Genomic DNA, 16871 nt, shown 5'->3' on the forward strand with positions numbered 1-16871 from the left:
AAAAAGAGGTATTAGAACATCAAGTAACAGCCAGAGGGTTGACAAAAGGTATATTTTAGAGAGTGTAGTTAGTAAATGGCCTTCTGAGGAGCTACAGCTACCTGAATAATGGTAGGGAGTAAGCCATACAGAGGCTTAAAATAGGGGAGCAAGGTTGGCATAGTCTAAGAAAAGCAGAAAGGTCAGGGTGACTGGAACTGAGTAAGATTGGATAGGTGGGCAAGGATCAGATCATGTCGGATCTTACAGGACTTGGTAAGAACTTTGGATTTTATTCTATGTGAAATGGGATACCACTGATGAAATGGATAAACCACCAATAACTGAGACATTTCACGATCTGATTTATGGCTTTAAAAAAAAAATCACAGGCAAACTCTTAGAAGAAAATATAGGAGTAAATCCTTGTGATTTTGGTTGAGGTAAAGCCTTCTTAGATATGACACCAAAAGCACAAATAACAAAAGAAAGAGTAGATAAATCAAACTGCATCAAAATCTAAAAATTTTGTGCTTCAAAGGATACCACCAAGGAAGTGAAAAGACAATCCACAGGAGAAAATAGTTGCAAATCACATATCTAATAAGGGACTTGTATCTAGAATACATGAAGAACTCTTAAAAGTCAATAATAAAAAGGCACATGACACAATTTAAAAATGGCAAAGGACTTGAATAGACATTTCTGTAAGGAAGATATACTAAAAGCCAATAATTACATGAAAAGATGCTCAACATCATTAGCCATCAGGGAAATGCAAATCAAAACTACAATGACATGCAATGAGCCACCCACCAGGATGTCTATAATCAAAAAGACAGATGATAACAAGTGTTGACAAGATGTAAATAAATTTTAACTTCATATACTGCTGGTGGGAATGTACAATGATACAGCTGCTTGGAAAACAGTCTGGCAATTCCTCAAACAGTTAAACACAAAGTTACCATATGATCCAGCAATTCCACCATTAGAGAAATAAAATCATATGTCTGCACAAAAACTTGTCCACAAATGTTTATAGCAGCATTACTCATAATAGCCAGAAAGGGGGAAAAAATATCCATCAACTGATGAATGGATAAATAAAATGTGGTATATCCATAAAATGGAATATTATTTGGTTATAAAAAATGAAGTGCTGGGAATTCCCTGGCAGTCCAGTAGTTAGGACTCCATGCTTCCACTGCAGGGGGCAAGGGTTTGATCCCTGGTCAGGGAACTAAGATCCCTCATGCCACATGGCCAAAAAAAAAAATAGTGTTGATACATACTACCAAATAGATGAAACTTAAAAACATTATGCTAAGTGAAAGAAGCCAGTCACAAAAGATCACATACTGTATGTGTGATACTGTGATTTATAACATGAGATATATATTTGGTCTTCATATCCGTTTCTAGCACAGATCTCCTAAAGCCATTGGAATTTCCTAAGTGATGAGAGCGATAAAGTTATCTCTGGTTATGTGAATAAGGTGACTTTTGGAAAGCACCTAAGGATGGGGACTGGTTGCCATGAGAAACAATCATGTGAGTAGAAGATTGTAACTTTCAGTTCCACCCTTCCGACCTCCAGGGAGGGGAGAGGGGCTGGAGGTTGAATCAACTGCCAATGACCAATGATGTAATCAATCATGCCTATGTAATGAAGCCTTCCTAAAGACCCAAAAGGACAGGGTTAAGAGAGCTTCCAGGGGGCTTCCCTGGTGGCGCAGTGGTTGAGAGTCTGCCTGCCAATGCAGGGGACACAGGTTCGTGCCCTGGTCTGGGAGGATCCCACATGCCGCGGAGCAACTGGGCCCGTGAGCCGCAATTACTGAGCCTGCGCGTCTGGAGCCTGTGCTCCGCAACAAGAGAGGCCGCGATAGTCAGAGGCCCGCGCACCGCAATGAAGAGTGGCCCCCGCTTGCCACAACTAGAGAAAGCCCTCGCACAGAAACAAAGACCCAACACAGCCATAAATAAATAAAAATTAATTAATTAATTAATTAAAAAAAAAAAAAAAAAAAAAAAAGAGCTTCCAGGTTGGTGAACACATGGAGGTGCTGGGAAAGTGGGGTGACGGGAGAGAGTATGGAAGCTCCATGCCCTTTCCCCATGCCTTGCCCTATGTATCTCTTCTATCTGACTGTTCCCTTTTGTAGTAAACTGGTAATCCAGTAAGTAAAATGTTTCTGTAATTCTGTGAGTCTATCTAGCAAGTTGATTGAACCCAAAGAGGGGGTTGTTGGAACCTCCAATCTATAGATGGTCAGTCAGAAGCACAGGTGATAACCTTGCAAACGGCATCTAAAGTGTGGGGTGCGGGGGCAGTCTTGTAGAACTAAACCCTTAACCTGTGGGATCTGATGCTATCTCCAGGTTGATAGTGTCAGAATTGAGTTGAATCGTAAGACACCCAGCTGGTGTTAGAGCATTGCTTCATGGTGTGGGGAAATCACCACCAGCGCCCCCCCTTCTGGGATTGGTGTATGATTTTAGTTAGATTCCATTTAAAAGAAATGTACAGAATAGGCAAATCTGGAGAGGCAGAAAGAAGACTAGTGGTTGTCCGTCCAGGGTAAGGGGGAAAGAATAGGGAGTGATTGCTAATAGGTACAGAATTTCTTTTGTGTTGATGAAAATGCTCTAAAGTTGATTGTAGTGATGGTTGTACAACCCTGTGACTATACTAAAAACTGTTGAGCTGGACACTTTATTTTTTAAATTTTTAAAAAAAATTTAAAAGATTTTTTTGATGTGGACCATTTTTAAAGTCTTTATTGAATTTGTTACAATATTGCTTCTCTTTTATGTTTTGTTTTTTTGGCTGCAAGGCATGTGGGATCTTAGCTGCCCGACCAGGGATCGAACCTGCACCTCCTGCATTGGAGGGCAAAGTCTTAACCATTGGACCAGTAGGGAAGTCCCAGAGTTGGACATTTTAAATGGGAGTTATATGGATATGAATTTTATCTCAATAAAGATGTTATATAAACCAAACCAGAGTATAGGGTGTGAAGTCATACAGACTACGGTTTGAGGGTTTGAATCCTCACTCCAACTATTGACTAGCTACATGTCTGTGGGCAATTGACTTAATCTGAGTCTTAGTTTCTTACATGTAATGTTGGGATTGTAATACCCATCTCACATAGTTATTATGAGGTGTACATGAACTAAATATATGTGCAATGTCCTGTATTCAACTGCATTTATCTGAATGCAGCAAGCCACAGAGGAATAGAGAATGTTGTTATATGTTCTTCCTCTTGCTCTACTTGGCCATGAGCTCTGTCCTGGAAGCTAGGAAGCTTACTGCATGGTTATCCATGATCTTTTTGCATTTTGCCCTTGTCTCCATAATTCAGTAGCCTCAACTCCTCCTTTAGCCTGTCCATTAAGATATCTTCATTTTTTTCAAATTTCTATATTTACCCTAATATGTATTTATTTGTTAGGAATTTAACATGCCTTTTCAAGTATGCTGGTGGTCTTTTTTAAAATAAATTAGAATAGTTATTATTTTTATTAGTGCTCTGTTGCAAGTTGCATAGCTTTGACTACAGAAGCTAATTTTCCTGTATGCCCTGTTATTTTTACTGTGCAGTTTTGAAGAACATAAGGTTTTTCAGGACACATGGCAGAAAATGCCTATATATGTTAAAACAGTATACTAATAAATTAATAAAAGTAAAGAAACTGAGGTCTTAGAATCAATATTAAGAAGTAACAAAACAGGAAGAAGAAACAGAGGTGAGAAAGAGAGGACAAGCAAGGTTTAGGAAATCTAGGTAGTGCTAATGATCAGAATGTTTACTCTTAATTTCCATTAGGTAATAAAACTCCCAAATTTAAAATTAAATTTTGATATGGGAAATCTCTAAACCTTCTGCTCAATTTTGCTGTGAACCAAAAACTGATCTAAAGAGTAAAGGCTATTAAAAATTAAATTTCACTTCATGAGACAAACTTGAAATTAATGATGGCTAAAACACACACAAAAAGTCTCAAGGCTAGAAGGTCATGGCTAGTGAGACAGTTTCACAATTCATCAGGGACTGAGGCTTCTTTTGTTCCACTCTGCCATTCCTAGATTTAGTTCTTATCCTGTATACTCCAAGGTGGTTGCTGGAACCAATTGTTACATCTGTATTCTATCAATAACATCAGGCAGGAGAAAAGTGAGGAGCAAGACACACCACTTCCTTTTAAGGACATCCCTCAGAAATTGCATAAGCCTCTTTTGCTTATATGCTTTGGGAAGAGCTCAGTCACGTGGCTACAGGGAGGCAGAGAAATATAAATTTTATTCTAGGTGGTGCCACAGATTCCACCTTCTTTGCCATGGACATGATCTTGGTACTGCAAAATGGAGGGTCAGATATGATGGGGTGCCCATTCCTTCAGGGCCTTGCATTTCTCTCATACAGGAATCTTTTGTTTGAGCCTCATCATTGCCTTCATTGAGTAATTATTGCACATTTTTGCCTCTATTCAGATGGGCTGTTTCCTTTGCCTGAAATGCGTTCTCTCAAGTTAGTTTCTCCTTCTTTGTCCCGCTCAAGCTCAGTTCCTACTTCTTTGTGAAGCTGATCTCTCCTGCTTATAAAGACACAGCCCTACCAATCTAACTCTTAGGGTGAAAAGAAATTCTAGAGAGCATCGTGTATCTTGTAACTCAAAGTAGGCTCCTGGACCAGCAGCATCAGCACACTTAAGAGCATATTAGAAGTGCAGAATCTCAGGTCCCGACACAGACTGACTGAATCAGAATCTCCATTTTTAATAAGATCCTCAGTGATTCATATGTACATTAAAATTTGAGAAACACTGACTCATCATCATTATACTGAAACAGAAAGTGAAGATCAGAGAGAGAAAATGACTTGTTGAGGAGTCAGTACTTGACTTTTCAAATCAAGTCTACATCTTTTATTTCATAGTGCAGAGCTCTTTTCACTACAGCTTTCTGCTTCCTCCCTGCTCTACAGTTTAGTCATGTGATAGATACTTTGCATTGACCTTATACCTTGTGAAAGACCTTTTGATGGTCATTTTATGTTATCATTTAATTCTTAACATTGTTAATTTTTTCTGCTCATATATTATCTTCCTAACCTGATTTTTAAATTCCTAGGTGACAGAAATAGTATATTGGGCTTCTCTGTAACTAAGGAAAACTTAAATTACTAAAACTGGAAATCTGAACAATAACTAAATCCTTCCTGGGTCTGATCAGCACTCATTGCATGAAGTGAAGCAGCAGAGTAAATTATTTATATTTGCACTAAAATCTCTACTTTATGTCTACCTGAACATCATAGAATGGGTTAGATGTTCTTCCTCATATTATGCTCTGTGTTCCTATCTCTGGCATTGTACTTCCCACATTCTATTGTAATTATTTATTTATAAATCTCTATTCCCTATTTTCTTGTGTTCTTTGAGAGCAGAGACTGTATCTTATTCATTTTTTATCCTGTATCCAGCATACAGAATGGTATCCAATAAATATCTGATGAATGACTGAACTAATAATAAATAACGTTTTGACAAAGTATGTTAGAAAACAACCTTAATCTGCATTTCTACTACAGGGATAAAAAGACTGATTTTAATAGAAAGGATTTTTTTATAGACTCTTTCCACCAAAAGTTTACTTATTGTTAAAAGCATAATAGCGTCTTGGATTTATTTCTGTCTTTTGCAATACAAATGCATAGAAAAGTGTTAATATGTGATAAATGAGGGAAAGATAAAAAAGAGGCTGTGAATCATTTCGATTAACCCCTCCTTTGTGGTTCAGACTAGGGCTTGTTTTTTGGATAAAAGAAGAAAACCTGTGAGGATATAAAGGAAAGGATCTTCTCTCTTAGGTGTCTGGAGAATTTACTATTCATCTTCTAGATGTAAAGGGGAAATTTGGGATTAAGGACACATACTTCTCAAGGAACTCCTCCACAAAGAGATTTGCTTTCTGTTGATCCAAGGCTGAGATTTCTGTCATTCCCGTAACTGAAACAGCTGAAACTAGAAAGGAGAATGGTAAACGTTAGCTTCTGGAATTTTCTTTTAAACTTAATACAAGGAAGCCAAACATTCACCTTTTACATTATGGTGTTATCTTTATTTGCTCACAAATGTAATTTTTTCAAAGTTATACCAGATTCCAAATACTTAAATAATCATTCTCATTATTACAACCCCCACTAAAAAAAAAAAAAAAAAAAAAAACCCTCTCTACCACAGTCAGAACAATATCACCTGAACAGAGCATCCTCATTTTTACAGCCTCTCTTTTGCTTATACAGCACTACCATCCTAGATAATCCTGTTCAACAGCTCATGTAACTTCTCATAAAGCCTTTATTTACCATTCCAGCTCACTCTGATACATTCCCCTTGAAGGGCCATAATATTGTCAGTGGCACTCACTTCAGTACTTAATCATATACAGTCATAGTTTAAAATTTTATGTGTATCTATAGCTTGTCTCCCAAATTAGACCCTCGGTTCCTTAAGTAGAGGGACCACGTCATATGCTAGTGTCAGAAGCAGCAACTGAGTGAAGAGGCAAAGGACCTGTATTCTACCTAAGCGTTAGCTCTTACTATTCTTGTTACCTTGAACAAACAACTGAACATCTGAGTCTGTGCCTCACTGAAAAATATAAAAGTTTAGTGGTTAAGAATACAGGTTCTGGAATCACCCTGCCTAGATACTTATACTGCTACTTATTAACTGTATGATCTTGGGTAAATCTCTTAACCTCTTTCTATCTCAGTTTCCTTATCTACAAATTAGGAACAATAATGGCCTTTTCAAAGTGTTGTTGTAAAGATTAAATGTGATAAGACATGTAAATTGCTTAGAATGGTGCCTGACATGGTGTAAATGCCTAATAAATTTTGGTGTTATTGTTATTATTATTTTTAAAAAGAAGAAAAGGAAAAGAAATAGGAAAAATAATTAACTCATTTTTTTCCTTCTATAGTTTTAGAGAAGCATTTGATGAAAGCCACTCTCTACCTTATTTCCAACCTGACTGAGACCTTCAATCCACTGACCCTTCCATTTTTACAATATATTCATCCTCCCTCATGTCCTCACTTCCTTTCTCATACAGCTTAGGTTCCACGGCCAATCTCATAATCACTCCCTTACAAAGACTTAATTCCCTTGCCTCTCTTTCCCTTATACCAACTTAGGAAACCCCCTACTCTTCACTTTGTATATGTACACTAGAACAGCTGAAAATTATTTGGAAAAAAAAAAGCCATTCTGAATAAGCTCACTTGAGATTTTGACCATAACTTTTAAATGGGCATCCAACATTGACAGATGATAATGGTAATTCATCTTAATATCCTTCTTAATGAAACTGACTTTCTCATTCTTCAGGACAACTATGTGACACTCCCCCCCCTCAAATTTTTGATACTCATCCCCCTACCCACTCTCTATGTCCTTGCCTCCACACAAAAACTTAGTACAAATAGAAAAGAACGACCTCATCTTCTATCACCAATTCTAACATCTCACTAGCATAAGTACCTACAAACCCTGCCTTCCTATCCTATCATAGTGGAAGAACCATCCTGGCTTCTAATACCAACTCCTCCCATTGTGCTCTTGATACTATCCTCTTTTACTAAGTTATCCTTTTTACTTCCTGCATCATCATTTTCTTTCTTTTTACCAAGATTATTTCCATTGGCAGACAAACATTTTATAGTCTCTTTCCTTATCACACATATATTTTTTTAATTCGCACATCTAAAAAAATAAACTCTTTACCCTATTTCTCCCTTCAGCTAATGCACCTCTATTTTTCTATTTACCATCATAGCAAAATTCTTCAAAAGAGTTGTTTATAACTACCATCTCACATCCCACTTCGCATTCTCTTCTCAACATACTCTGATCAGGCTTTCATACACAATATTCCAGTGGCACCGCTCTTACCAAGGTCATCGATGATCTACATTTAGTTCAGCTAATGGTCAACACACTATTCTCATCTTACTTGACACTTTAACAGGGATCAATGCTTTTGACCACTTCTTCCTTCTTGAAACACTTTCTTCTTTAGACTTCTACAACACCACACTCTTCTGGTTTTTCTACCTCACTTGTCTTCTTAGCTGGGTTCACCTTCTATATCAGCCTTTGAATGGTTGGAGTGTTCTGCTGCTTTGTCCTAGGTTCTCTGCTCTATCTATACTCATGCTCTCAGTGACTTCATACAATTCTACAAATGAATGTGCAGTCTACATATCAATGACCCCAATTTGAAACTCCAGCTGTGCTCAATATTAATATAACCAATTGCCTCTTGATGTCTCCACTTAGATGCCTAATAGGCATTTTAACCTGGCCAAAGCAGAGCTATTGACTCCAGCCACGAATTGGCTTCCCCACAAGCCTTTCCCCATCTTAGGAAATAGCACTGCCATCCACCCAGTTGCTCGGGTCAAAAACCTAGAAGAAACTCTTTATTCTTCTATTTTTTTTTTTAACCCTCTCACTGTTGGCTGGACCTCTAAAATAATCCCAATCTCAACCACTTCTCACATCTTTATTACTATAAGCCTAGTCTAAGGTACCATCTTTTATGTATAGATTCACCTAGTAGTCTAGATTCTGAACCATACCAGTAGCTTCCTGATTGATTTTCTCGCCTCTACCCTTGCCTCCCAATCCCTACCCCTTCCAACCTCCAAACAACCAGAATGGTTTTTCTAATACAAAAATCAGGTTATGCCACTTTTTCTTAAAACTGTCCAATGACTTACCATATCAGCCATAATATAAACAAACAAACAAACGCCATCTTATGGCCTTCAAAGCCTCATATCTTTCAGAACTTGCCTACTTGTCAGATGTCCCCTTTTTTCATTAAGTAGTCATGATGGCCTAATTTTCTGGTCCTTACACACATCAAGTTTATTCCTGAGTCAGGAATTTTGCATTTGCTTGAAAGGCTTCTCCCCTATATCTTTTTATGGTTGCTGTTGTCTTATTACTCAGATCTCAACTCAAATGTCCACCTCTTCATTGTAGTCCTACCCTAACCATCTTAGGAAATAGCATTCCCTACTCCTGAAATTTCATATAACATTACACTATGTGTCTTCTCTATACATTTATCAATACCAAATATTCGTTTACATATTTAATGGTTTTATTGTTGCATCCTCCTTACCTGTCTGAAAACCCACTGAAGGCAGGGACTATTTCTATGTCTTATTAGTAACTGTGTTCTTAGCACCTGTAATGGTGCCTATACAGAATACAGGGTAAATAAATGTTGTTAACTGACTTGTATCCTCCAGGGAGGCTAGTCTTTAAGTCTATGACATGATAAAAGCAAAAGATGGTATTTTGTATATATACATTTAAAAAGTTTTATGTTCAGTGTATTATTACAACTTAAAGTAGCCTTCCTACAGTTGAACAAGATCCTATTATAGTACAACAAATGTTACAATGTTAGAATATTTTAAGACTTCATCACCTACATATCTTTTATTTGTTCTAGTCATATCTAGTATAAGCTTTCCAGTTCCTTACTTTGTCACCTAAATTCTGTCATAAAAATATTAATTTGTAAACTTCTTGGAATTCTGATATGAATACAATTTTATATAATGAGAAAATCACTGCATTTTCTTAATAATTTATTATGCTAAACTCTGAAATACTTTTAAAAATAGATTTTTAAAAAATAAAAATAAAACATACCTCTTGTCCATGGCCTCCTAAATTTATTATCAATAACTCTTGCAGGATAATTTTCATCTTGATATAAACATGAAGGGATTCGAAGCAATAAAGCTCTGCAAAACTTCTTTCTAACTACATTCTATGTAAGAAAGTAAGATTATAAAATCTTTTAATATATAGATAGTGGATTTAAAATACTTATCTGTCAATATTCAGAATATTAAAATTCTCTATTCTTTCAAATTTATATTATTTTTATTTAAAGGTAATACATGCTCACTATAAAATATCTAACACAGAACCACATAACTGAGAAAGTCAAGGTCCCTAGTCATATCAGTAATAGTTTCGTGTATTTTCCTAGATACTTTCTTTTCTAGATTAGGCTAAAATGTGTGTGTGTGTGTGTGTGTGTGTGCGCGTGTGACAAAAAAAATGGAATCACATCATTTATATACCATTTACCAATGTGCTGTTTTTCACTTAACAGTATAATATGGCTATCTTAACTTTTGTTTTCTATGTCTTTGCAGTTTCACTTGTGACATCCAGCAAATATGTTACTAATTTTTTAAAAAAAATCTAATAGGGCTTCCCTGGTGGCGCAGTGGTTGAGAATCTGCCTGCCGGTGCAGGGGACATGGGTTCGAGCCCTGGTCTGGGAGGATCCCGCATGCCGCGGAGCAACTGGGCCCGTGAGCCACAACTGCTGAGCCTGCGCGTCTGGAGCCTGTGCTCCGCAACGGGAGAGGCCGCGATGGTGGGAGGCCCGCGCACCGCGATGAAGAGTGACCCCCGCTTGCTGCAACTGGAGAAAGCCCTGGCACAGAAATGAAGACCCAACACAGCTAAAATAAATAAATAAATTTATTTAAAAAAAAATCTAATAATTAAACCTTAAAAGGATGTTAAATCAGTTAAGTAAGCTTATAAATCAAAATTCTCTATACTTGGGTCTGCCTTTAGTTTCCTGCTTTATTTTCCATTACTCTTTAATACTAACTGTAGTCTTTAAATAGATCAATTACTACCCCATTAACATTTAGTGGTCACTTCCTCATCAACACTGTGGTCTACACTGTGCCTCTGAAAAATGCCATGATACTCTTCTCTAGCTATCAAAATTCTATTCATCTTTCAAGGCTCATCTTAAGCAATATTTCCTCTATGAAGCCGTCCCTCAGTGACTCTCAACTTCCCACAGAATTCATTATTCTATGTATTTGGACAAATGATAGTTTCTTGCATTACTTCCCAAGAGTTTTATGTTTGCTGAAGGTATAGCAACATATTAAATAAGAGGTCTTCATTATCTAAGAATAAATGGTACAAAGAAAAGCTCAGTTAAAGTAATTTATATAAAATGAGGACCAAAGATTCATAGTAAAAAGGAAAGAAAAGCTTGATTGGAACTTTGTCTAAAAAATGAAATAAAATTATAAAAATTAAAATTTATATTTAATGAAATTTTGTTCATAGTTAGCTTATATTTATAACTGATTTTTTGTCATAATTTCCCTCAAAACTGTATTATATGATGATATGCATGATACTAATCATTATTTCACCTTTGATCATAAATATTTCTAGAAAATATTTGAGGATTTAATCAAATTTTCCCAAGGCATCTCTGACTCCTTTGATATTCAAACCATTCTCTTTCTCTTGTCTGTAATCTGGTCTAATTTTGTAAAATCTTCATCTGATAATAGCTTTACCTGTTATTTGAGTGGTTCTTCAACACTGTTTTCACGAACTTTACAAAACCCAGTATCTTTTGCAAGATTTGCCATTGATTAGTATATTTGTATTGTATCATGGCAAGAAACTAAGATATCAGCAAGAAACTAAGATACCATTGGCGAGGATAAAAGTTTGAGGATGTTTGAGTATAGACTAATTTTGCAAGTGGATAATATATTCATAAATATTTGTGTAACAATGACCTCTGATTCCCTACCATATATGTGTTATAATGATACATTTGCCTTCCTCGGTTATGAGGGAATAAGAAAACCTGAAGATACCTATATACCTTTTTTATTTCCTATAAAATATAACACAGTTTTAGTTATAGTGGAGCAATTTTTTTCCTGATAGATGGGGGTCAAGGTTATAAAGAAACCCAAAATTTAACTTGTTAATTAAGATCATAAGAACTATGAACTGTTGTGTGACAACTATTCTAATTAGTTTCTTTTTTCTTTCTTTTTTTTTTTTTTGCTGCACGACATGCGATATCTTAGTTCCCCCACCAGGATCGAACCCATGTCCCCTGTATTGGGAGTGCAGAGTCTTAACCACTGGACCGCCAGGGAAGTCCTTAATTAGTTTCTTAACAATGTGCCTGGTTTGAATTTCAGCTTTGTACAAGCTATTTAACTGCTCTAGACACCATTTTTCTAACCTGTAAAACTGTAAAACCTGATAAGATAATAGTATCTTCCTCATGGAGTAGTTATGATCATCAAAATGACATAATCCATCAAAAGAGCAAGTGATCAAATGATATAATCCATCAAAGAGCGAAGTATCTGGCCCATAGTAAGTGGCCAATACATACTGTTACTGTCATTTTATCATAAAGATAACTGGGATTGCTTTTTCCCCACTCCTCTCAAGATCACTCAAGATCATTCATAAAAGCAGTCCAAACTTGTCAAGAGTTTCTATATTTTTTCCTGCTGACAGCTTCAAATTCATGTTAAATTGTCAATAATTTCCTTCCCAAAGTAGCATTTTTAAGGTATATTAAAAGTGGAAAGTAATTTTAAATGAATTTCAAAGTAATTAGACTAAGGATTACTGAAAAATGATCATAGTCATATAGTGAATGTAGATAACACTTTTATATCATAATTTTTAATAAATAGGTAGTGATCCAGTAACACTCTACCTCATATGAATAGTCTATTGCGCAATATTTGAATGCTGGAAACATGTCTTCTTTCTTTGGAAGCAGTACAAATTTCAACGTCCGGAAATATAAAAATTAAAAGTAAATGTTGGTAAAACAGCAAAGCCAGGAGCAGAAAACCATTCTTAACCACAAAACATTGGTTCATTCATTTTAAAAAAGGCTCTGAATGATAAAAATTTAACTATGAAAATAACATTTATTACTATGATTTAAATCTAATATGAAAATAATATATATTGGTATAAAATTGTTCATATATTTTTTCATACTATTTTATCCATACAACTCCTAGTTGGTGGATTGCAATATATTTAATGTGATCATTTTGTTGCAAAAGAGGCTGGGGTTCACAAGACTGATGGAGTGATTTTCTCAGGATAACTGTATTTCCTAAGTGGTCTCGAAATCGAATAACCAAGGGCAAAACTGTGCTGAAGCAGTGGAGTAGGATTTGGAAAATTCCACTCTCTTAGAAAATAAAAAGCCTGAGTTAGAATTCCCTACTACCTCATTTGGAATAAAGCAACTATGGTATATTATTTTTAGGTCATTGGGTCATTATTAGTAAATCAACAAATTCACCTAATGAAGTAAATTTTTTTTTCTTTTCCATTATGGTTTATCACAGGATACTGAATATAGCTCCCTGTGCTATACAATAGGACCTTGTTGTTTATCCATCCTATATATAATAGTTTGCATCTGCTAGTCCCAGATTGTCTCAATAAATTTGAATGCTGAATGAGTCCAAAATGGTTCTCATTTATGTGAGAATCAGAGGAATTACAGCTTAGACTATTTACTCTAGGACACAGTCCAGTTTATCAGAAAGTTCTTAGCATTTTGATCAATCATTTAAAATGTTTTTGGGAATTCAGATATAAACTAGAAGTTTTCATACAGTAGTAGTTTTTCAGTAAGCTTTCAGTGAATGAAATATACATTTTAATCCAAATGGTGTTGCCTTAGTTTCATTATCATTTAAAATCTGTTTGAGGTTTACCTATTTCCAAATAGTAAAATTGCTCTCCAGAAGAACTGAAGATCTCATTTATGTTAATTGGCTATGAATCTATTCCTATTTTCAGTTATCGTCAAGTGAACATTCTTAACTACTCAATTACTGGGTTAAAAATCTAAGTGCAAACTTCTTAATATAGAGCAAAATTATTTTATTTCACTAATGAATCAGAAGATATTTTGGATATTATAATAAGCATTCCAATGAAAACAAACCCAATAAGTTATATGAATACTTTTTAATGTTGTTAGATTCTGTGATATCAACAAATGTGGGGAACACATAGTGTTGGTACCCTCTTTCACTCTTACTTAATGCCAACATAAGCATCTTCTAACTGGTGATTACTTCTCTGGAAATATTTCCAACCATTGTACTTCCATACCTTTTCCATACAGAGTATCACTGATCTTTGAAGCAAATATTGATTCTAGAATTTCTACTTCTTGATATTGCACTTTCAGGAAAAATTATCTGAATGTGCCCGATAGTAGAAAAAGTTAAAAATCAACCAACTCTACCTAGTATATCCATTCAGTTTATTGTCAGCGTTTATCTTAAATTTTCCTTTCTTGTGAAGCCTAATAGTCTATCAGCTTTGGATTCATCACTCTCATCAACTACCTTAAACAATAATTACTGTTGTATTGAAGTTAGTCATTTAAATTCATGCTAAATGTATAGTACTTCAATAAGATACCGGACATCATATACATTCATAAAATTTCTTTCATCTGTCAACTGTATTTCATTGCATTACAGATATTTGAATCCATCTCATAGCGGTGGGTGGACAGGAAGAGAGAGAAACTGGCCTTACTTCTAAAATCCAAGACAAGGGGGAAAACAAGCAAAATCATGGTTAGAGAGAAGGTATCTTAAAATAATCAACTTCTGAATTGCAGCAATTCCTGAAATAGTTTTCCTTACATATTCCTAAAAATTGTATTGCTCCTGTGCTACCTCCTGACAGGACTCTGTTGGGTCAGAATAGAAATGCATACAAATCATTAGGTCAGGCTCTTATGCACAATGCTAGAGAAGTTAGGTTTCCCAAGATTTTTTCCACCTAGCTTTACTGAGGCAGAATTGACAAATAAAAATTGTATCTATTTACAGCGTACAAATATAAAATGGAATATTATTCCCAAGATTACTTAAGATCACACAGAGGTGAGTGTGGTTTGCAGTCTTCCCATCTCCTTCCACCAGCCTCAGGTATCGGGAGATTTCTTCCCTTCCTCACTTCCTTGCATAAAAACCACACTTTCACCATTGTCAAATCTCAGAGGAGGCAAGGTTCACGGATATTCTCAAGTTGTTTAATCTATGCAACCTAATTAGTGGCTAGAAATCCTATTGGTCTTTCTGTTCCTTTCACACCCTCTATTCTTGACCAGTTAGGTTAGGTGGGCGCTGGTTCTGGGGTCTTGTCCCCACAGAACCACATCAGCCGGGCCTCACAAATCTGTCTTCTAGAGATTTCGGAGTCGCCATACTCTAGCCCCAGCCCGACCTTTTCTTCCCCTCAGCTCAAGAACACCTTACCTCCCTCCTCTCTCCAGCCTCTCAGGGTTTTTACCAGAGGTGAAATCGCGTCCTCCCGTTCTTCTCAGGAGAAAATTCCCGCCCGCTGGACGCCTGACCTCTGACATTGAGCTCAGTGCTTTCATTGGCCAGCCAGGCCAGGCGTCGCCCCACCCCGCCCTCTTGCCCCGCCCCTCGGGATGAGGGCACTTCCGTCTGCCGTGGCCCACATCCTGGGACGCCCAGGCAGGAGACGGCCCGAGCACGTGATGTGGTCAGCGCCGAGGTTCTCACGGGTGAGCAAACCTTCGCGTCACAGGATGGACAGTGACCGTGGGGATGGTGGCGGGAAGCTCGGAGGAGCCGGTGTGAAAAGTCGCGACGGCCACAGGAGTCTGGAATTCTTTGGTGTGGCTGCGCCGAACGCGGAGGGACCAGATGAGGGCAAGGGCAGAGGCGTGCCAGAGGGCAGATGAGAGGATTTAGCAGCCAGATTCAGGGGCAAAGGAAAGCAAAAGGGAGGAGGCAAACGTGACTCCAGACATGTCTGGCTAAGTGATGGTCGTGCCTTGGCAGAAGAACCTTCGAGGAGGGGCAGGAAGAGAACGAGTTAGACTGGGGAAATGCAAATTGTATACCTTGATCACAGCCGCCCTTTCACCGACAGACTCATTTAAGAGTCCCTTGATCCACCCTAGAAGGAAGGAGACTTGTCCCTTTCTCTCCATTTCTTTTTTTTTTTTTAATTAATTAATTTATTTATTTTTGGCTGTGTTGGGTCTTCCTTTCTGTGCGAGGGCTTTCTCCAGTTGCGGCGAGCGGGGGCCACTCTTCATCGCGGTGCACGGGCCTCTCACTGCCGTGGCCTCTCCCGTTGCGGAGCACAGGCTCCAGACGCGCAGGCTCAGTAGTTGTGGCTCACGGGCTTAGTTGCTCCGCGGCATGTAGGATCTTCCCAGACCAGGGCTCGAACCCGTGTACCCAGCATTGGCAGGCAGATTCTTAACCACTGCGCCACCAGGGAAACCCTCTCTCCATTTCTTAACTCCTGCCTTCCTGACATAGCTTGGCCTTTGATTCCTTCCCAGAGGATTGCAAGAAGTAACATAGACTTGTTTAGTTTACTAACACATGGATTTCTTTCAAGTTAATTATTAACGAAATACTAATTATGAAACTCAATGGTTAAGCCACAGTAAGTTACCTACTTCATTCTACGTTGTAGAGGTTTGTGCAGTTTGCTACAGCGATACGGATTTTATGTTTAGCAACAATCAATTGTAAAGGTGTTCATCTGGCATTGAGTTACGTTAATTATTCTGTGTTCTTGGATGTATACCTTTTATTAAACCAATTTTAATTTAATTTTGCAAAACTTACAAAAGTAACACGAAGTAGTTATACTCATCATAACCAGTAAAACTATCCGAAGATGGATACAGAAAAAGTAATCTCTGTTACCACCCCAACTCCCAGGTAGATGATGTTAACAATCTGGGGTGTATCTTTTCACACTTTCCTGCATGTTCATACAAATTTATACAGGTATGCATGCACAAAATAGTTTGGCCAATTATATAAAAATGGGTTACTTACTTCCCTCACTAAACAATACATCCTGAACAACCTTCCAGATCAAGACATACAGATTTAACTCATTTTTAAACAGCCACATATTTCATAGTAAGGATG

At 37.1% G+C, this 16871-nt stretch overlaps 1 protein-coding gene across 1 annotated transcript in view; it reads right to left on the reverse strand.

Annotated features, from left to right (window-relative positions):
* The window catches only part of SHOC1 (shortage in chiasmata 1), an 88103-nt gene extending 75451 nt beyond the window's left edge, over window positions 1-12652 (reverse strand). The window contains exons 1-3 of the mRNA XM_036856427.1: window positions 12608-12652; window positions 9730-9850; window positions 5928-6015 (exon numbers count right to left, since the gene is read on the reverse strand). Coding sequence (XP_036712322.1) covers window positions 5928-6015; window positions 9730-9850; window positions 12608-12652 — 254 coding nt within the window. The remainder of the gene's footprint in view (window positions 1-5927; window positions 6016-9729; window positions 9851-12607) is intronic.
* Between the last annotated feature and the right edge of the window lie 4219 nt (window positions 12653-16871).

The sequence above is a fragment of the Balaenoptera musculus genome, chromosome 6, assembly GCF_009873245.2.
Source record: "Balaenoptera musculus isolate JJ_BM4_2016_0621 chromosome 6, mBalMus1.pri.v3, whole genome shotgun sequence".
NCBI classification, from domain to species: domain Eukaryota; kingdom Metazoa; phylum Chordata; class Mammalia; order Artiodactyla; family Balaenopteridae; genus Balaenoptera; species Balaenoptera musculus.